Consider the following 22567-nt stretch of genomic DNA (forward strand, 5'->3'; position numbering starts at 1 on the left):
TCTATATTCAAATGGCGCTTACGTTTTATTTTCTCACTCGTGAATTTATGTAAGTTTTCTATATTTATATTCAAAACAAGTAGAAATGTTACACAGAAAATACGCATAGAAAAAAACAACAAGAATTCCTAGGGAAACCAGAGTCATAATACCTTAAAATGCCTTTGATTGAGGTCCATGGGAAATATAAAAATGATCTAAGGACATAACAATTGTTTCAGCTACATAGCCTCTGAATGTGCATTTATGTCTTTATTGATGCAGTCATGCCAATAAAGTTAGATGTATACTTTTTGTAAGTCCTTTTTGCTGGATTCAGCCAAATAAAGCTAAATCCCATTAGTACAGTTAGTGACGTTTGGCTTTATCAACCTGAATGATCAATATATCTAGTGGGGGGGGGGTTTCACTTTTTTTTGGCCTAAATCCATCTCTAAAGCTTTACGAAAAGTATACAGCTAGTAGGGTTTGGCTTTGTTGATCTGAATGTGTCAGTAAAGACTTATAAAAGTATACATCTAGTGAAGTTTGCCTTTAATGCCTGAATACATCAATAAAGACATAAAGAGTAAGATGTCATTTGGCACTCAGAAGCCAGGTAGCTGCAAGACATGTATGTCCTTAAGGAATCATTTACATAATTTCCCATGGGTATCCTTCCGAGGGGTCTGAGGTATTATACATTGGAAACTTTGGTTTGCCTGGGTCGTTTATTTTCCTACATGTATGTTGCTTACTGTGAGCCATAGCTCTCAGCCTCTTAACACAAGAAATCTGGACAAAGCCTAAAGGAATGGGGGGGGACAAAGACCTACAAACAGGGACAGATTTTAAACATTGCCCTCAGAAACTTAAAATGTTGCTAGAATGTTAGGTTTTACATTAGCATGCATTTTCTCAAGGATATGCAGTCTGAAACTCAAATGTATGAGATTATTTAGTGATTTCAGTCCTCAGTGATTTGCCAGCAAACCACAAACTGTATGAGAAAGAAACCAAAAATATGAGGAAAAATCTGGACATTCTACAAAATCTGAACAGTTGAGATGTGTGCAGTGTGAGCCCAAGTCATGGCTGAAAAGTGTCTACAGGCTAGCCCACTTAGCTGGTTAACAAACTTAAAATCTAATAAATACTTTCAGTTATCAAACTGCCACTCTTTCCCCTCACTTTAGCAAGGGTTATATTATGGCTGCTCTGCAGGATGATGAATCAAAAGAGGGCCATCTGCTCTGTTTTGGATATTCAAAAGCTAACATTTGGTTTAAGATTGAAACATTCGTGTAGTAATCACTGAAATGCCAGCATCTTTACGTAGATGCTCACTGCAGTGCAGATTTATATCTATATATATATATATATATATATATATATATATATATATATATATAGTAGTTCTTCAAAGTGCCATTGTTGATGCATGTACTCTATCATATTCATATAATTGTGCAGCTTACTTTTTGTAATACATCTAAGGGATGACAGACAAGTACTGTGATTTAACTGTGATTAAACCATTTAGTCATGATTTTCAAAGATTGCTTGGTAATTTACCTAACCAATACAACCACCATTGCTTTTGCATGAATGAACTCCATTATATGAAAAACAGTACACTGTCTTAACTGTTCATCAGTTTCTACTTCAGATCACAGGAGAATTATATAATTTGTTGTTAGAATGTAAATGAAGCCTTTTCATTATGTTCACACTGTAGGCAGTGCCTTATAATTATTCACTTACAGTGGTCGGTTCTATTTGTAACAGGGGCCATTTATTCATGCTAGATCGATTAGATAGATTATATGGACAAATAGCCAAACAGATCAATAGAGTTTTAGATAAATGCATATGCACCTCTCCAAATGTTAATCTGATTACCTATCTATACTTTGTGTGTATTTTTGAAGTGTATGGGGTACCTGTTATAATTCCGAGGACTCAACTGTGATAATCATAATGTTGTAACCACAAAGATGGGAGATTTATATTCTCAGTCTGACACTGAGGTTTCTTGCAATATTCCCCCAGTTCTGAGCTACAGTAAGATCAGAATTAGTGCTTACAATTGGGGGGTTGCCTTCCATACCTGGTGGAGTACAGAGGATTGAAGCAACCCCCTTGAAAAATCCTTTCATTTTCTAATAGTGAGTTTCCAACCTTGCTGCTTCGGAGGTGGAGGTACAGCTCATTTTACCCTAATATTGGGATCTGCTTTTTGTCACTTGAAGGAATGATAGGGAGTCATTCAAACATTATGTATCTGGATATTAAAGAAACACAGAAGCTAGAGGAAATCATTAAATACATTTCACAATGCTTGTCCTGCTCACTGAATGAATAACACCCTATGAAAATGGAGGAGACTTATTTATTGCTTTTCACATTTTTTTTTTTTTTTTACAGTTGCAAGAAAAGAGAAAATTTATGTGGTGGACTGCAAGTGTTCCCCAATAGAAGCAGAATACATTGAAAGGGTAAGTAATTGGTTATGAATACCAAAATAAATATTGCATATTTTGATATTGTCAGCAATGTTTTTGTCTGCTTGTTAGGATGAAGTGATGATAAATGACTTATGTGCTTCTATTTCTCTGTTATAAATCTTTGCATGACTTTACACTAGAATGACGATACAAGTGATACTGTTCCTCCCTAACCCAATTCAAGCGCATTTTGGACAATTGGATGGGGAACAGAAATTCATCCCTGGTTTGGCACCTTTGTCTCTAATGGACACAGGTAACCCTTACATGGTTCATCTCCCAGGCCCCTGCTTGTAAATGTTTCATTTCCCAAACCCTTGCTTACACTTATCGAGGGTACCAGAACTTGTCAGAGATTTGGGATGCATGGATATGCTTAAAAAGGCCCTTGTGGTTGTTAGCCTAGTAAACACCTATGAACCTATGAACCTATGAACTATTACTAATAAAAGGGATGACATTGTTGATATTCATTGGTTAATAATTTTTTGAGGTTTTCATGTAACCTGAGCTCAAGTTCTTGAGTGCAGCCATCAGACCCCTTAATAATATTACCAGGAATGTATTGATCTAGCTATTATTATCAACATGCTATTCATTATTAAGTAAAGTTTATGGAGTTTTAAAAGTTTTTCAGCAGAGCATAAAGGTAGAGCAAAAAGCAATAGATAACACTGTAAAACTGCTGGGTATTATTCTTAATATGACTTACTAAGTGGCTTATTACTGATGGCCCTGTATTTCAGTGGACATTCTGCAGAGCATGCTGGGTATAAGGAGATTGACCCTATCATGTGTCAGTCAGCATAGGAGGCAAAGTTTGTCTGATGACATGCTGGTTAAACTGATTGGTGGCAGATTAATCACTGGTCCGAAATATATGTATCTTCACTGGGGTGACAGAAGTAAAGTTCAGCCACCAGTAAAACCATGAGGTGGGATGTGGAAAGCCAACCATAAAGAGGAGGGGTGAGGTGGGAAAGAATCCTTGAAAATGTTCAGACCCAGCACTGTCCTAGTGATTCTTAACTGGTAACCATCCTTGTATGTTCAGTCCATTTATTATTACTTTCTGTGTCCATTTGTCTAGTCAATTTTTACCTGAAAAATGGCTTCTAATATGATCATTAAAGTACCATATCAGTATTCCTAAAGTATAAATGCTTTTACTCATCTGCACCAATTACTGCTTCAAATATGTCTGCTAGAGCCAACACTGTGGAGTGGAGGGATAAATCTGTAACTATGGCCTAGGCAACTTGGGTCCAATTAGCATCGGAGGCACTGGCAAGGAGGGATGGATGTATCCATCCTGTGGAGAAGGGCATTCCTCTAAGCATTCCCTGGGGAAGGCATGGTCCATAGAGGGGATTAACCCTCGGATGTTGCATGCGAATGTAGGGGAGGGGATACCAAGGGGTCGGTCATAAATTAAATAATCTGGTGAAAGCAGTCAACAGAAAGATGGTCTCCCTGGGCACCCTTAGATACAGTGCTGGCCCCAGCCATATAACAGAGATAGTCCAGGGGAAGCAGGAGAGGAGGAGAGGCTGGTAGACCTGCCAATGGATAGGCCTACTGAGGTAGCTGGAAAGAATGAAGCCAAAAGTTGAACACAAAAAATCTGGTACAGTTGTCTATCTTGAATGTCCCTCTGTACTTCTATGTTATCTTGGCTCATACATGTCATTGGTTTCCTCATATTCCACAATTATTTTCTTCATCAGGAATTCTGCGACTTTCCCACAACTGAGATGAAGTAAGAAGCTGGTATTGGCTAGCTTCTCTGTTCCTCCACTACTGAAAAGAGGCATCAAATCAAACTTGCAGTTTTGGAAAATATTATCCTCCTGCCACAGTTTGTTAAAAAGATGAAGTGGGGATTGATATCAATTCTCCTTAGTTTTCTAAGAATTCTGTGAGAATCTTGTCTAATCTCACCTTCTGCTTTACTTTTGGAAGTTCTTTCAGAAATCTTCTTATGACAAGGCAGCAATCAGCTTCCCTTATGTCAGCCACTTCTAATGCTTATATCTGGTATGTTTTCATTTGTTTCTTACATGTCTTATTTCTTTCTTCCCTTCATGCATTTTATTTAAGTGCTCTATGGGCGGGTTTAACTTTCTTTGTTACCTAGTATGCGCATACATGATTTTAACCCCCATACTAACTGAATTTGTTAGCTTTTTCCAGTTTGTGTTTACATTTCTGACTGCTTTCATTGCTTCCTCCTTCTTCACTTAGTATTGTCATGTCTTGCTCCTTGTATAGTTCATTATAATTCATAAAAGATCAATGCTTCTCATTGACATCTGAAGTCTGTTACACACTTTCTCCTGTTCTTCCTGTCACTATAATAAACTGTGTTTTCAGTTATTGTTGTGTATTTTGTCAAGCTTCTTTAACAACTTCCCTATCTGCTATGCTGGCTCTCTTCCATCAACACAACTAATTCAGGAACCGTTTTATGTACAGCATAGGCATTCATTTTCATGTGTTCCCTCGAAATACCTGTTTTGACTTGTCCTTATTTGTTATGTGTGTGAGAATTGTAGCATTTATTTTGGCAAGACTTATTCTGGAAGTGAATCTTAATGATTCTAAGAAAACTGAAAGTAGGAGGCATACCTCACAACTGTTCAGATTTTTGCAGAATGTCCAGATTCTTGCCTCGTATTTTTTAAATATTCCTCATAAAAATAGTAGTTTTCTGACAAATCAGTGAGGATTAAATTCACTAAAATGACAGACATTTGAGTTTCAGACTTCATATCCTTTAGAAAATACATGATAACACAAATTCTTTTATTTTAACAACTTTCTAAGAGCAATAATTAACATTGTTCCTATTTTGGGGAGCCTTTTTCGCCCCTTTTTTTGTCTGCGTCCATATTTCTTGTGCTAAGAGGTTGAGAGGTATAGTAAGAGATGCAACATTAGCTAGATAGAGGTTCACATGGCATGCCAATAGGAAGAACTCCATGTACAAGTACCTTGAATTACATGTCTGCACAGCAAATCTTGCTTGAGGCACTGAGATTGTTCCTCTGCAGTGTCCACTGACAAATACTTGTTTTACTTTTGAGTTGTGAAGTATTAGCAGACATAGCAACAGCACTGCAACACTGGAAGGTTGTACACTATGTGCTTATTACTAGTCACAAGCATTAGTGCAGAATTGGTTCAAAAATATTATTTTAGCATGATGCTCTCCTACTAGTGAGCTTAAAGAGACACTGCTGTCCAGTTTAATCCATCTGTTAACTGCTTATGCAGCAGATTTATGTGCCTTGCAAAAATTATGAATACTAAATAGCAATGTCAGATTAGTCGGTCTATCTTCAGCTGAATTGCCAATACAAATAATGTATGAGCTACTCCATTGTTCATAGGTTCATAGGTTCATAGGTTCATACTAGGCTATCTGCCCGAGGGCATTTACAAGCCTAGCCCATCGTTTTGTGGCTTACGCCACCCCTTTAGTATGGGGGACTATACCCATTATTTTGCTGTGCCTCTGTCGAGCAGTGACACTGAGGTAATCCCTGGGGTATATCTACGATCTCCCATCCATTGGTCAAGATTTCTCTTGAACAAGGCCAGCGAGGTGCTCTACCTCACATGTACCGGGATTTTGTTCCACAGCATAGGGAGTCTTTGGGTGATGAATCTATCCCTCCAGCACGTCCTATTAATAGCCGTGTCAAGGTTTAAGTCTCCGCCCTTGTGGCTCTGATGGATCTAGATTTTTGAGGTGAAGCATATTCATCAAATCTGGGTTTGACATGGCCTTGTATGTTAGGCAAAGGTCACCTCTGAGCAAGCGTGTTTACTGAATAGAGCTGGAGTTCTTTCAGTCGGGCAGCATAGGACAGATTTTGAGACCCTTTATCCTTTTGGTGAGGAACTTTGTGGCCTCTCCAGCTGCTGCAAGTGTCGGGTCAGATACATTCGAATGGGGCATTGTACTCAATCATTGGTCTGATGAGTGATGAGTAAAGGAGACTATGACCTCCTTGATCTAGATGAGAATCCCTTCATGATAAGGTGGGCAATGTAGAAGGTCTTCCTAACTACTTTAGCTACATGGGTGTCGAATGACAGACTACTATCAACCTGGGTCCCCAGGTCCCTGATAACTTCTTCTGTGCTCAGTGGATTGCCACCTATTTGGTAGCTAGGGGTAACCTTGTTTTTCCCGAAGGGTATGACTATGCATTTTTTGGCATTTAACTTTAGGCCATGGCTCTGGCACCAGTTATCCGTTTCTGTGAGACCCTTCTGAAGGATATCTGTGTCAGATGTGTTTTCTACTATGGCCCAGTTTGCAGTCATCTGCAAACTTTGTCAGCCATAACCCTCCTGTGTTTGCTTGTACTTCGGAAAAGTAGATGCCAAACAAGAGTGGGCCCAGGACTGAGCCCTGTGGGACACCACTTGTGACAGGCTTTGAGTCTGACATCGCGCCAGCAACTCTGACCCTGTGGGTTCTGTCACTCAGCCAGTTTGCAACCCATCTTGTGATGTATGGGTTGACATTTAAGCTGATGAGTTTTTCAATGATACCCGAGTGGGGTATTGTATCGAAGGCCTTAGCCAAATCGAGGTAGGCTGTATGGACTGCCTTTCGCTCATCAATGGCTTTGGTGACTGTTTCAAAAAGTCAACCAAGTTTAAAAGGCATGATCTGCCTTTGACAAAGCCAAACTGGGTTGGATCCAAAGTCTGCAAATTCCTATGTCTTTATTTATGAGGTCCATTATGATCCTCTCCATGGCTTTGCAGATAAGGCTTGTCAAGCTAATGGGCCGGTAATTTCCAGGGTCGGTGGAGGCACCGCCTTTGTGAAGTGGTACCACAGTTGCAGTGCGCCACTCCTGGGTAATGTATCCAGAGGTAAGACTTTGATTAAACAGCTGTCCTAGCTGTGGGTTTAATTCCTCATTGAGTTAATGGAGCACACAGCCGGGGACACCATCAGGTCCCATGGATGCTGTGTTTTTTGCTTTGGAGAGAGCAGTTCTCACTTGGGCGCTGGAGATGTTTGGGGGCTGCAATCGTTTGGTATAGATATCTCTCCTTTGGGGAGGGGAGAAGTTTGCACTGAACCTGTCAGCCAGTATGTTGGCAATGTCTGTAGGATCAGTAATCTTCACATCATTTTGAACTAGCTCTGAGCATATCTGGGAGTTTCCTCCCAGGTTTCTAACATAGCTAAAGAAGGCCTTATGATTGTCTTTGAGTCTTTAGCTATTTTTCTCTCGAAATTTGCTTTGGATGATTTTATGAGAGCTCTTAGTTTTTACTTATAGTGATCAAGGGTGTCTTACCTTTAAGGATTTTGCTCTATCTTGTAGTAGCTTCCTCCTTTGTTGTAGAGTTTGTTTATGGCTGGGGTCCACCAGACTGGACGCTTGCCTTTGGTACAAAGAGTCTTTGTTTTGCTTGGGATTGCCTTATCCATGCAGTCCTGCAGGTGCTGGTAGAAGGCATTTGTAAGTGATTCAGCTGCTTGAGTACTGTTTTCCGCCGCTCGGGGCCTTAAAGGAGACCACACTAGTCTTTAGAAGTGTGAAGTCGGCTTTTGAGAAGTTCTTTACTGTGGTCTTTTTATTTCAGGTGGGGTGGGATGAGGACCTCCAGCGAGATTAGTTTGTGGTCTGATCTCACCAGTGAGGGGTACACCTCCGTGTTGAACATTGTGCTCCCATGTTCGTGATGATGAGATCAAGTATGTTATCTCCTCTTGTGGGGATGGTGACTAGTTGTTCCATGGCATTTGAGTTTATGAATTCCAGGAACTTTTGGGCTAGGGTGTTTGGGCTTGAGTAGTGTTCCCAGTCTATATTAGGGTAATTGAAGTCACCTAGTATGATGGTGTTTGGTGATACATTTATCCCTCTAGTGTTTTCAGGAAGGCCATGTGAGGTTCCTGAGTTTGTGAGGGTGGCCTGTAACATGCTACAATTTGCAGAGCAGTCTTGCCTATGGTTAATTGCACCTGGATGGTCTCCGATGCATCGGCGTTGCCACCAGTCTTGAGGTGTGGGTGTCCTTGATGAATATGGATACCCTCCTTTCTTGGTATTGTCCGGATTTTGGGGCCGAACGCATGATATGAGGTAAAACCTGATAGCGCTGGGGTGCTCTCAGGAGCCTTGAACCAGGTTTCTGTCACAGCACAGACATCGATGTTCTCCATACTGAGAAGGGCCTCGAGTGCGTGCATTTTGTGATTGAGACTTCTGGCATTGAGCAGCATTACCCTTAGTTTTTTCCTTTTTGTGTTCTAGGTGGTAGGTTTAGAATTTGAGCCTTGCCTAAAAAGGCACTATGGGGTGGCAAGAGCCTTTGCCAATATCCGAATCCCAGGGTGACAGGTGCAAGCCGTCCTCATGGCAGCGTGGCTTGTCCAGCATGTCATCCCAGGCAGACAGACACTGGATCCCCTTTGAATGACACCAGTGTTTAAGCCATTTGTTAAAGCTGATCATCTTATCTCTGTATTGTGGCATCATTCTTGGTGAAGGTAGGATACTGCTCAAGGTCAGGGTCATACCTGCCTGGGCTACATAATCAGAGAGCTCCTCAATGTCTCTTTTCATGTAGTCCAAGGAGGTACGTCTCAGGTCGTTTACACCAGCGTGGACAATGACTGAGTCATATTTGTACCTGCTGTTGAGAGACCTGAGTGCTTGCGCTATGTGGCGGATTCTAGCGCCCGACAGGCAGCTTACTGTGACCTTCTCCTTACTCAGTCTGGTGAGCGGACGCCAGTGTGTCTGACTATAGAGTCACCAATGACTAGTGTGTCTGGCATTGTGTTTGGCCTTAAGGGCTGTGACTGTTTGACACTCTGACTGTGAGGTCTATGTGTTGCAGGTGTTGTGTTCTGAGGTGGTGGTTGTTTGGGTGTCTGCTTTGGTGGCCTCTGCTGTTTTGGTAGATTTTTGATCAGAGCCTCCGAGTATGTCTTTGTGTGTTTATGTGTATGATTTGAGGTTGTAATGGTACTATGTGAGACTGGGTCTATAGTGTGTGTGTGGTAACCTTCTCCTCCTGACTGGTCTTGCCAGTCCTATGTTGAGAGAGCTCAGCCTCCAGTTTGGCCGTATAGTTGCATCTCTCGCATGTATTTGTGTTTTGTGGGAGGAGGAGAGGGTTGTTCAGTGTACATGAGGCAATTGTAACATTGCCTCAATATTCCCAGGTTCACCAGCTGAGCAGGAGAGGACACTAGCAACTGATCCCTCGACATGCTAGAAGGAATAGACAAAAACTTTAAAAAGATTCGGGGACGTGGGTGACCGAGAAATGGGGGTTGCCTTTTGGGGTACTATCTATGACAAGAGTGCCGTATCAAGGTAATAAGTACTGTAGGAGCAAGTGCTACATTTAACAGATAGAGAATAGTCTACTTGGAGTCAAGTAGAGATGATCTTTTTAATTATAGGATACGCTGATTAGATCAGTAGTATAGTTCGAGGAAGGTAGTTTTATGGGAAAATTTGAAGAGTGGACTTTAGGTAGCCCGAATAGTTTAAACCTGCTTAACCGGCGCTGCCCTAGTGTGCAACGGTAGCAACTCCGCACTAAATCGGGCTAAATCGCGCTAATGCGCGCTAAAGCGTGCTTTATAGCAGGAGGCTGGAAAAGACAGGAAATGACCCAAAATGGCCAATAAACTACAAGTTACTGCCTTAAACCACTCCTCTGAGGACAAATGAAGGAGTTATGGAAATGACCCCTAGTGGCCAATAAAACTACAGTTTCAAGTCAGTAACCACCTCTACGGGGGCAGGGAAGCTGCTCAATGTTAGTCACTGCCACTGATGAACACAGAGACCCTCCTTCAGCCCAAGCAAAAATGGCCTCACAGAAACTTTCAAACAGTTCAGGAACAGCAAGCCTGTAACTGAACTTTTTTAACTCTCAGAAAAGTGGGAAAAAGCAAGATTTTTTTTGTTTTGTTTTTACAGAGATAGCAGAGGTTCACAAGTAATATCAAGTTATAATAGTGCAGTAAATGACCCCACACAAGAGTGCTAGGTCAAGGACAGAAAATATGCAAGTTTTAAGAAAAAACGATTTAAAATTAAGTGCAAACAGGAAATTCAGCAAACAGCTTTTGGTTGTGCTCTAAATACAGCTACTAATACAGAAATCAAGTTTAACAAGCCAGAAAATGCTCAAGCTAGGCAGCTATGCAGAAAAACTTAGCAAATAAACAGAGAAAAATACTTAAAATCTCAAAAGTGGCTCCTTCTTCTCTCAGCGTTTTTCCTCTTGAGGGTGCTTCACCAACAGCCAACAAGCCTGAAAAGACGCTCAAACCACGAGGCAACTAGGTTTTAAGAGAGGAAGATGAAGGAGTTATGGAAATGACCCCTAGTGGCCAATAAAACTACAGTTTCAAGTCAGTAACCACCTCTCGGGGGCAGGGAAGCTGCTCAATGTTAGTCACTGCCACTGATGAACACAGAGACCCTCCTTCAGCCCAAGCAAAATGGCCTCACAGAAACTTTCAAACAGTTCAGGAACAGCAAGCCTGTAACTGAACTTTTTAACTCTCAGAAAAGTGGGAAAAAGCAAGATTTTTTTTGTTTTTGTTTTTACAGAGATAGCAGAGGTTCACAAGTAATATCAAGTTATAATAGTGCAGTAAATGACCCCACACAAGAGTGCTAGGTCAAGGACAGAAAATATGCAAGTTTTAAGAAAAACGATTTAAAATTAAGTGCAAACAGGAAATTCAGCAAACAGCTTTTGGTTGTGCTCTAAATACAGCTACTAATACAGAAATCAAGTTTAACAAGCCAGAAAATGCTCAAGCTAGGCAGCTATGCAGAAAAACTTAGCAAATAAACAGAGAAAAATACTTAAAATCTCAAAAGTGGCTCCCTTCTTCTCTCAGCGTTTTTTCCTCTTGGAGGGTGCTTCACCAACAGCCAACAAGCCTGAAAAGACGCTCAAACCACGAGGCAACTAGGTTTTAAGAGAGGAAGATGAAGGAGTTATGGAAATGACCCCTAGTGGCCAATAAAACTACAGTTTCAAGTCAGTAACCACCTCTCTGGGGGGGCAGGGAAGCTGCTCAATGTTAGTCACTGCCACTGATGAACACAGAGAACCTCCTTCAGCCCAAGCAAAAATGGCCTCACAGAAACTTTCAAACAGTTCAGGAACAGCAAGCCTGTAACTGAACTTTTAACTCTCAGAAAAGTGGGAAAAAGCAAGATTTTTTTTTTGTTTTGTTTTTACAGAGATAGCAGAGGTTCACAAGTAATATCAAGTTATAACAGTGCAGTAAATGACCCCACACAAGAGTGCTAGGTCAAGGACAGAAAATATGCAAGTTTTAAGAAAAACGATTTAAAATTAAGTGCAAACAGGAAATTCAGCAAACAGCTTTTGGTTGTGCTCTAAATACAGCTACTAATACAGAAATCAAGTTTAACAAGCCAGAAAATGCTCAAGCTAGGCAGCTATGCAGAAAAACTTAGCAAATAAACAGAGAAAAAATACTTAAAATCTCAAAAGTGGCTCCTTCTTCTCTCAGCGTTTTTCCTCTTGGAGGGTGCTTCACCAACAGCCAACAAGCCTGAAAAGACGCTCAAACCACGAGGCAACTAGGTTTTAAGAGAGGAAGATGAAGGAGTTATGGAAATGACCCCTAGTGGCCAATAAAACTACAGTTTCAAGTCAGTAACCACCTCTACGGGGCAGGGAAGCTGCTCAATGTTAGTCACTGCCACTGATGAACACAGAGACCCTCCTTCAGCCCAAGCAAAATGGCCTCACAGAAACTTTCAAACAGTTCAGGAACAGCAAGCCTGTAACTGAACTTTTAACTCTCAGAAAAGTGGGAAAAAGCAAGATTTTTTTTTGTTTTGTTTTTACAGAGATAGCAGAGGTTCACAAGTAATATCAAGTTATAACAGTGCAGTAAATGACCCCACACAAGAGTGCTAGGTCAAGGACAGAAAATATGCAAGTTTTAAGAAAAACGATTTAAAATTAAGTGCAAACAGGAAATTCAGCAAACAGCTTTTGGTTGTGCTCTAAATACAGCTACTAATACAGAAATCAAGTTTAACAAGCCAGAAAATGCTCAAGCTAGGCAGCTATGCAGAAAAACTTAGCAAATAAACAGAGAAAAAATACTTAAAATCTCAAAAGTGGCTCCCTTCTTCTCTCAGCGTTTTTTCCTCTTGGAGGGTGCTTCACCAACAGCCAACAAGCCTGAAAAGACGCTCAAACCACGAGGCAACTAGGTTTTAAGAGAGGAAGATGAAGGAGTTATGGAAATGACCCCTAGTGGCCAATAAAACTACAGTTTCAAGTCAGTAACCACCTCTACGGCGGGCAGGGAAGCTGCTCAATGTTAGTCACTGCCACTGATGAACACAGAGACCCTCCTTCAGCCCAAGCAAAAATGGCCTCACAGAAACTTTCAAACAGTTCAGGAACAGCAAGCCTGTAACTGAACTTTTTAACTCTCAGAAAAGTGGGAAAAAGCAAGATTTTTTTTTGTTTTGTTTTTACAGAGATAGCAGAGGTTCACAAGTAATATCAAGTTATAATAGTGCAGTAAATGACCCCACACAAGAGTGCTAGGTCAAGGACAGAAAATATGCAAGTTTTAAGAAAAAAACGATTTAAAATTAAGTGCAAACAGGAAATTCAGCAAACAGCTTTTGGTTGTGCTCTAAATACAGCTACTAATACAGAAATCAAGTTTAACAAGCCAGAAAATGCTCAAGCTAGGCAGCTATGCAGAAAAACTTAGCAAATAAACAGAGAAAAAATACTTAAAATCTCAAAAGTGGCTCCCTTCTTCTCTCAGCGTTTTTCCTCTTGGAGGGTGCTTCACCAACAGCCAACAAGCCTGAAAAGACGCTCAAACCATGAGGCAACTAGGTTTTAAGAGAGGAAGATGAAGGAGTTATGGAAATGACCCCTAGTGGCCAATAAAACTACAGTTTCAAGTCAGTAACCACCTCTATGGGGGGCAGGAAGCTGCTCAATGTTAGTCACTGCCACTGATGAACACAGAGACCCTCCTTCAGCCCAAGAAAAATGGCCTCACAGAAACTTTCAAACAGTTCAGGAACAGCAAGCCTGTAACTGAACTTTTTAACTCTCAGAAAAGTGGGAAAAAGCAAGATTTTTTTTTGTTTTTGTTTTTTACAGAGATAGCAGAGGTTCACAAGTAATATCAAGTTATAACAGTGCAGTAAATGACCCCACACAAGAGTGCTATTTCAATGACAGAAAATATGCAAGTTTTAAGAAAAAAACGATTTAAAATTAAGTGCAAACAGGAAATTCAGCAAACAGCTTTTGGTTGTGCTCTAAATACAGCTACTAATACAGAAATCAAGTTTAACAAGCCAGAAAATGCTCAAGCTAGGCAGCTATGCAGAAAAACTTAGCAAATAAACAGAGAAAAATACTTAAAATCTCAAAAGTGGCTCCCTTCTTCTCTCAGCGTTTTTTCCTCTTGGAGGGTGCTTCACCAACAGCCAACAAGCCTGAAAAGACGCTCAAACCACGAGGCAACTAGGTTTTAAGAGAGGAAGATGAAGGAGTTATGGAAATGACCCCTAGTGGCCAATAAAACTACAGTTTCAAGTCAGTAACCACCTCTACGGGGGGCAGGGAAGCTGCTCAATGTTAGTCACTGTCACTGATGAACACAGAGACCCTCCTTCAGCCCAAGCAAAAATAGCCTCACAGAAACTTTCAAACAGTTCAGGAACAGCAAGCCTGTAACTGAACTTTTTTAACTCTCAGAAAAGTGGGAAAAAAGCAAGATTTTTTTTGTTTTGTTTTTACAGAGATAGCAGAGGTTCACAAGTAATATCAAGTTATAACAGTGCAGTAAATGACCCCACACAAGAGTGCTATTTCAATGACAGAAAATATGCAAGTTTTAAGAAAAAAACGATTTAAAATTAAGTGCAAACAGGAAATTCAGCAAACAGCTTTTGGTTGTGCTCTAAATACAGCTACTAATACAGAAATCAAGTTTAACAAGCCAGAAAATGCTCAAGCTAGGCAGCTATGCAGAAAAACTTAGCAAATAAACAGAGAAAAAATACTTAAAATCTCAAAAGTGGCTCCCTTCTTCTCTCAGCGTTTTTTCCTCTTGGAGGGTGCTTCACCAACAGCCAACAGGCCTGTGTCTTACCTTTGCTGCCTTTGCCCACCAATAGCTACACCTCAGACAGTTGAATTTGAATCAATTTATAAACAGACTAGATAAGACGGCATGAAATCTAATGATGAGAATAAAAATAACCATAAACAACATTAGGAGGCTTTCCTACCTTGTAATGTATTGTTTAAAAAGCAACAAGTACTCATGAGTGTGAATCAGACTACTGATGTCTGAATCCGTGAAAAGGAAAAATAACAAAAAATTAAGAATGGTTAAATAATTTAAATAAAATATTAAAGAAATGCATTTAAAATGTACAATTACATTTTTGAACAATAGATAGTCATTGCTCAAATAGATGCACTGCACATTGGGAACAATAAAAAAGTGTGGCGTAAGGAAATAATACAAAAAATAATATAATTACAGGACAGCTCCCCAAATGGTTTATTTTCCTTCTGATGTGGATCTTTTATATCTAGGACCACAGTGGTCAGTGTAGGGTTCAAATTTTAACATAAGAGTAGAATGGCCTCTCCTTCTTTATTCCTGTAGCCACACCCATGTGGACCCAGGCGATCTTCATATCCTGTTCTGTCTGTTTGATATGTGCTTTCAGATCACTCATTATCAACACCAATTCATGTTGTCCTGCTTTATCTAGTAGGCTCTGCAACTGCTGTATGAATGCACTCTTTTCCTCACTATCACAACCCAGTTATGGGGCGTCGGCTGAGATTATAAATACTGCTCTGTCAATAGACTGGAGTCTGATTGCCATGAGACTGCCACTCATTTCTGATGACATCCCTTACTGCCTTCTAATGTCTCTCCCTCACCACGATTTCCACACCATTTCTAGCCTGTCTTCCTCCTGAGTAGAAGAGCCTGGATCCAAAGTAAAGTGGCGTTGCTGTACTGCCCTTCCATCTTGTCTCCTAGACACATAGGATTACCATTATATCATCGACTTCCAAGCTGCATCCTGTCAGTGAACCTAATTCTTAGTTAATGTTTGGTAGGCTGATTGCTTTACATCCAGCTTTCAATCAAGAAAACTATCCCAGATAACCCAAGCTAGGTGAGTGGCCAGTTGGCCAGTAACTTGTTGACCCCCCCCCCATAGTGGTAGATACACTCCTCCCACCATTAGCATGAGTCCTAGGTGTAGGTTGGTTCATCACCACCAAATACCCATGCTCATTTGTTGAGTGTGTAGCTCTGCCACAGCACACAGTCTGTGATATGTGTTCTCTTATCTTGGAGGATACTCACACCCAAAGCGATTGGTCTAAAGAAATCATCCCCTTATGGGCCAAAATGTACAGTCTGTACTGCTGCCCACAGCCCCATTCTTAAGTGAGTTTTTTTTTTTTTTTTTTTTTTTTTGAGGTCACAGAGACATAGGGAGAACATGCAAACTACAAACAGGCATTGGCCAGAGGTCAAAAATGAACTGTGTACCTTGTGCATGGAAGGCAAAGACCTTAACCATTATGCCAACTGGTCTTCCACAGGAATCAGTTTATTAACAAGCTGTAGCTTAAATACTGTTTGCCAACTGTAATAACTGCTAGATTAACAGCTTTTAACTAAATCCAGAAATCCTTTACAATCAGAAATTGTAGAGAAAACTGTATCATTGTAATATGCAAGAATGACTACATAATGGATGTTGAAGATCAGATAGTTCTGATCATTACTCCAAATAATGCAGGTTATACAACCTGGCAAATAATCCCTTTGAAGGTGGAGGCTGTAAAGAAGATAGTGCAAACATATATTATCAAAATACAACATGGTTAGACTATATTTCACAATCCAGGACTATTAATGGATTAATTCATTATTTAGAGTAATGAATAAAGCAAAACAATTAAAGACAATATAAATACTGCAGCAGTTTTTCTTTCAACAACCCACAAGTCATACAAAAATCAGAAATGACTGCATATAACATACTGTTTTTTTTGGGGGGAGTACACACTTGAAGGACACCCATATCTCATTTTTGACCTCCCCATGTCTTCTGTGCATCAAGAGTAAGAACAGAGAACCCCAATGACTTCACTCAGCACTGGTCTGACCTACTCACCTGGTCAACAACTCTGTATTCTTCCAGAATACACCTTCAGAGTCAACAGAGCTGGATCATGGACAAATGGGGCACTATGCAAGGTAATGAATTAGCCCCCCCCCAAGACAGACTAATGATTTTTTAACTTTATCAGTTCAGCAGGGTCATTTTTATCCACATACCAAACCAACCAATTATAGTTACATTATTGACTGCGTCCTCCTGAGATGTCTGCCAAAAATCAACAAGAATAATAGTAACCAAAGTCACATATTTCAAATTTGTTTCACATATAGACACAGATGCTAAAGTATTTCAACTTAATTTACGCACACACACACACACACACACACACACACACACACACACACACACACACACACACACACTACTTGTGTAAAACCACATTAAAGACTGTTTAAAAAATGACCAGATGATTACGAGCATAAGCAATATTCATTTACAACTAGCCCCCACCCCTAGCTGCAATTATAGTCAGTTTGTTGACTATGTACACCCCTTATTATTATAAAGAAATACATATATTTTATTGATAGTTTTGGATGAACTGCATGAAACTGTATAAAGATAACTAGCATCATGCTGTAAGATCCAGCCATGAGTAGCACAGTTTAAATATGGGAGTATTTGTGAGAGCATAAGAAATATTAATCACCTGGTAACACATGCTAAGTCAATATGTACAATTGCTGCAGAAGTAAAAGTCATCTGAATAATTCCATGGTAAAGAAAACTGTAATTAATTCTGGCAAACAACTTTGCATTTCAATGCTTCATCTACAAATTCAGTGCCCACTACCCTTGAAGAATACATTGCCTGTTTTGCATTAAAAATTGGTGTGCCATTAACAGTTCCTGAACTAGATCAGCTGGCAAATGGTAACAGTTTCAGAGTTACTAGGAATGCAGTCCTGGAGGCCATTAAGGAGTCTAGCTCAATTTCCCAAGTACTCCAAAGCACTGACTGGTTAAATGGCCTGCTTAATGTGACAGTAGGTAACTGAAGGTGGAAAGATTCACACTTTGAACCCTTCCCACAGTAAGCAGTTCATTAACAAGTAGGACCTTTAGTCCTCTGTGCTAACTGCACTAACTGCCAGATTAACAGCTTTTAACTAAATGCCAAAATTATTTACAATTCAATTTTGTAGAGAAGACTGTATCACAGTAATATGCAACAATGACTATATAAGGGATGTTGAAGATCAGATAGTTCTGATCATTACTACAAATAATGCAGGTTATATGACCTGACAAATGTCAATCCCTTCAAAAATGGAGGCTATAAAGAAGATAGTGCAAACATATATTACTAAAATGCAACATTGTTAGACTATATTGCACAATCTAGGACTATTGATGGATTAATTCATTCTTCAGTGCAATGAATAAAGCAAAACAAAGGCAATATAAATGCTGCAGCAGTCTTTTCAGCAACACACAAGTCATACAAAAATCAGAAATTACTGCATACAATATACTCTTTTTGGGGGTGGACTAATATGCTTGAAGGACATCTACATCTCATTTTGGAACTCTCTATATCTTCTCTGTCATCAAGAATAGCTATCCCCTCTGACATCACTCAGTACAAGTCTGACCTACTTGAATCACTGATAATGCTGTGTCCTTGCAGCGTGCACCTTCAAAGTCAACAGACCTGGATCATGGACAAAAGGGGCCCTATGCAAGATAATGAATCAGGCCACCATCAGCCATACCAGTATCCCATTACTTGGCTGTCTCTCCTCATTTAAGCTACCATAAACACTGTCCAATCTTGTCAGTGTACGTACAATTTTCTTCTTTACTTTTACAATTATCACAGAGATTTGCATTTTGTTTACAACTTAAATATCAACATTTTCAAAAAAAAAACACTGACAGCCATTTGCTAAACAAAACAAATGGTCTCACATTGAAAACAGACAAAAGAGAAACAGTAATCTTTTCTTCCCTTGAAACTCATATTTAGTGAAAATGCATATGGTAACCAATTAAACTACAACTGACATGCTGAGATTTTTGCTCAAATAACATATAGTGAAGTAATAATTAACATATTTGTGAAGGGTGCAGGAATTCAAAACACAAATGCTTAATATATTTTCTAACAGCCAAGTACAGCCTAATGGACACATGTCCTTTTTTCAAAAGTAGCCCAGGAGTACTGTCTGGTGAAGTAAATGGGCAGAGTGTCATAGAAGACAAATAAAGGCTAAGGGAATCAAGCCGTATCCTACAGGAATCTGCTGTTTAATAGCTCATGGCCTTATTCATTTGCATTAAGGGCTGTACAAACTCTTGTATCCTAAACACAGTGCATTTCATACCTGGGTGTAAAAAAAAATAAGCTAAATTAAAAATTCTTCATAGTTAAAATATTAAATATTAACCTCATAGACGTCATGCTGTCCAATTTATTTGCAACTAAATTATAAACACACTGTCAATATTCAACAGAACAAGGAAACCTAGGATCACATTCAAAGAATATGGCTCATATGATGATTTTCCTGTTTACTACAATCAAGTTCCTTCCTTTACACCATAACTACTGTGGTGCATAGGTAGCTATTAGGCTTTTCATCCAAGGGACCATCGAAGAAGCTATACCAAATTTTAAGTAGTCCCAAAGCACTAGGAGCCTATACCAAATTTTAAGTAGCCTCAAAGCACTGTCTGGATAAGTGACTTGCTCAAGGACATAGCATAAATGAGGCTAAAATCAGAGATGGTCTGCACAACTGGAGATAGATAAGACTAGATTACTTTAAATCACTTAAACAATTAACTGAACATTATGTTTTATATCAACATGTATTTCTGAACCACAAAAACTATGAACTTCTAATAAGTGATGTTGACTGACTGTAATCCTCGTAATTTATACAAAAGAAAATTAAGTTAATGTAGGTCTGTTAGTTGGGATGGAGGATTAAGGCTCTTGTTTCCTGTACTTAAGGTACAGGGTTTGATTCTATGTGACTCTGAGTAAGTAATTTCTTGAGATAATGCCCTCTAATTGGGGCATTACACACACAGGTATGCAGACACACTACTGCTTCAAAGTAAATGAAACATTAAGCCATCACCTGCTGTGCCTGTTCTACATCACTCATTTCCCCGCTGTAATACATACTCTGCACCTGCTTTTTCAAAGAATATGTACCTGTCCTGCTCACTTGCTTAAGCGAAAAAGAAATTTCAACAATCTCCTACTCAAGAGACCTCCATCCTGCTGCCACTTAAGCGAAACAAAAAGAAATTTCAACAGTCTCCTACTTGAGACAGCTCCATTCTGCTTCCCACTTAAAAAAAAAATTAACAATCTTCCACTCAAGACAGTTCCATCTTACTGCCCCACATTTTTTCTGCTAGAGGTTAAATTATGAGCCATGGGAAGTTAAATAACAGGAAGTGCTTTTAAGCCAATGAGGATGGATATGCTGGGCTGCTTTGCATGTAACAGCTCCAGTCTCATTGGCTCAAAACATTTGTCAGTGCCAGCTGCTGCAAACACAGAGCAGGAAAATTGGTTTGGACTGTGTTTTTGTTTTAATTGAAGCTGCTGAAGATACAGAGCAGGAAACTGGTTTGAATCATTTTTTTTAAATTGTTTCAGAGTGTTGTTGTTGTTGTGTCTTTCACTTTTCTCGGTTAGGGGTCACCACAGCAGAACTCCGGTCGACTAATGATTGGCAGTAGATTTTTACATGCCGGGTTGCCGGCCCCGACACACAACCTTCAACGAAGGTACGCCCATTCACGCATGTCTCCACACAGAAGACGCTCTAGCTGAGAATCAAACCGGACAAATTCTTACTGTGAGGCGACAACGCTACCGCAGCCCCACCACCGCAGTTGTTTCAGAGTGTATTGTTTATTAATGTTGTATGGCCAGGACTTCCAGGCAACACCAGTCTCTAGGCAGTGCCTAGGTCATCTTTTGCCAGATATGGCCCTTTGTCCATTCACTAGTCTGTATCTCAGTCCACTCTATCTATTCTCAAGACTAAGATCACAAGGCCCTTCAGTTCCACCACTCATTACAGCTAATACCCCTCATCCCCACCTGTAGACGGTAATCCACTCTTTTCCAGAAGAGAAGATAATCATTTCTTTGTGTTTGTTGGTACTGATTTTAATTCCAGTTAGTTTAGAACAGTGGCCAGTATGGCTGGTGCTTAAAACAGTTATTAGAAAATGGAAACATCATACAAAATATGGTTGCTTGGGCCCTGTTAAAGTTGTATTCTTGCAGTACGAGAAAATGTAGATAGATATGGTTTTACAGAGAGTACAGCAGCAGCAGTAAATGCAGGGAAGTTTTGTGTGTGTGTGCGTGTGTGTGTGTGTGTGTGTGTGTGTGTGTGTGTGTGTGTGTGTGTGTGTGTGTGTGTGTGTGTGTGTGTGTGTGTGTGTGTGTGTGAGAGTGTGTGCGCGCATGTATGTGCAAGCACATGCTGTGGGGTGAGAGTAGTACAAACTGTGCATACACACATTAAAGCAAATAAAAAACAAGTTGTAGTGGATATTTACAAGGTAGATCTAAGAGCTTAGGGCAGAAATACACCAGCAATATAAGTCAGATCTCCTTTCCAACCAGCATAGGAAGAGAAAACTGCACACGTATTAGGACAGAAGCACAGTGTAGCACTGTAAAATGATAATCTCTCAACACATCTTTGCAAAACGCAGAATCTGATTGGGTCAGTCAGTGTTTTTTATTTATTTATTTATTTTACATTTGTTGACCGGGCTAGTCTAACTGGATACATGTCCATTTTCAGTAGAGGCCCGAGGAGAAAAGCTCCACTGTAACAGTCTATGGTAACAAAAGAGTTTAACTAAAACTACTAAGCAGGAGTTATTAACTAATTAGAATACAGAACAACAGAAAAGCAATTAGTGTAACAAAAACACACAGCAATACGAGCAGTATTATAATACAGAATAAAAATTTTTTTTTTTTTTTTTTTTTTTTTCGTAATAGGAGGTAAAATCATAAGAAAGAGGAAGTCACAAGCTGAATAGAGTGAAGGGAAAAAAGAAATTGAAGTGGTGGGAGGAGTGGTATCAGCTAGATGGATGAAGGAGAAGTACTACTTATCTATATGATGGGTTTGTACAGTGCAGATAGAGGTGTTTGGAAAAGAGGTGGAAAGATGTGGAAGTAGAGAACGAGAGTCAGTCAGGGGAAGAGCAAGGGCAGAGCCAATGTGATTTGAGGTGGGTCTTTAAATGTTTCTTGAAGAGGGGTGTTGAGGTCAAGGTAGTAAGTTCACTAGTGAGCTTGTTCCAGTGTGTACCCACAGCATTTGAGAAAAGGGAGTCACCTGCTTTGTTCTGAGATTTACATGTGGCTACTAGAAGTTTATTAGCTGAGCGTAGGTTAGAGAGATTTTTATAGGGGGAAATAAGAGTACTAAGAATAGGTGTATTAGAAGGGAAGTGGAGTATCCTGTGGGTAATAGTAAGTTGTTGGAGTAGAATGAGATTTTGCAGTTCAAGCCAACCTAGCTGTCTGAGATTTAAGCAATGATGAGTCCGATATGGGGCACCTGTAGCAAACCTGACAATGTTGTGGTAGGATGAGGCTAGTTTTGATAGGTTTGTTTTTGATAGGTTAATAAAGGTTGGAGAGGCATACAGTAGTGTTGAGATGAGATGTGTTTGAGCTAAAGATGTTCTAGTCTCTGGTGTGAGAAATTGTTTAAGTCTATAGAGTGCACCTATTTTTTTGTTAACTGTTTTTATAGTTAAATTGATGTGAGCATCAAAGTTTAGTTGATTATCTATTGTCACACCAAGCAGTTT

The 22567-nt window shown here is 39.8% G+C and overlaps 1 protein-coding gene across 1 annotated transcript in view; it reads left to right on the forward strand.

Moving 5' to 3' along the window:
* The window catches only part of LOC122792399, a 339957-nt gene that overhangs the window by 307458 nt on the left and 9932 nt on the right, over nt 1–22567 (forward strand). Inside the window, exon 7 of the mRNA XM_044060188.1 lies at nt 2407–2477. Within this exon, the coding sequence (XP_043916123.1) occupies nt 2407–2477 (71 nt within the window). The remainder of the gene's footprint in view (nt 1–2406; nt 2478–22567) is intronic.

Source organism: Protopterus annectens, chromosome 1.part2, assembly GCF_019279795.1.
Source record: "Protopterus annectens isolate FY-2018-M chromosome 1.part2, PAN1.0, whole genome shotgun sequence".
NCBI lineage: Eukaryota > Metazoa > Chordata > Ceratodontiformes > Protopteridae > Protopterus > Protopterus annectens.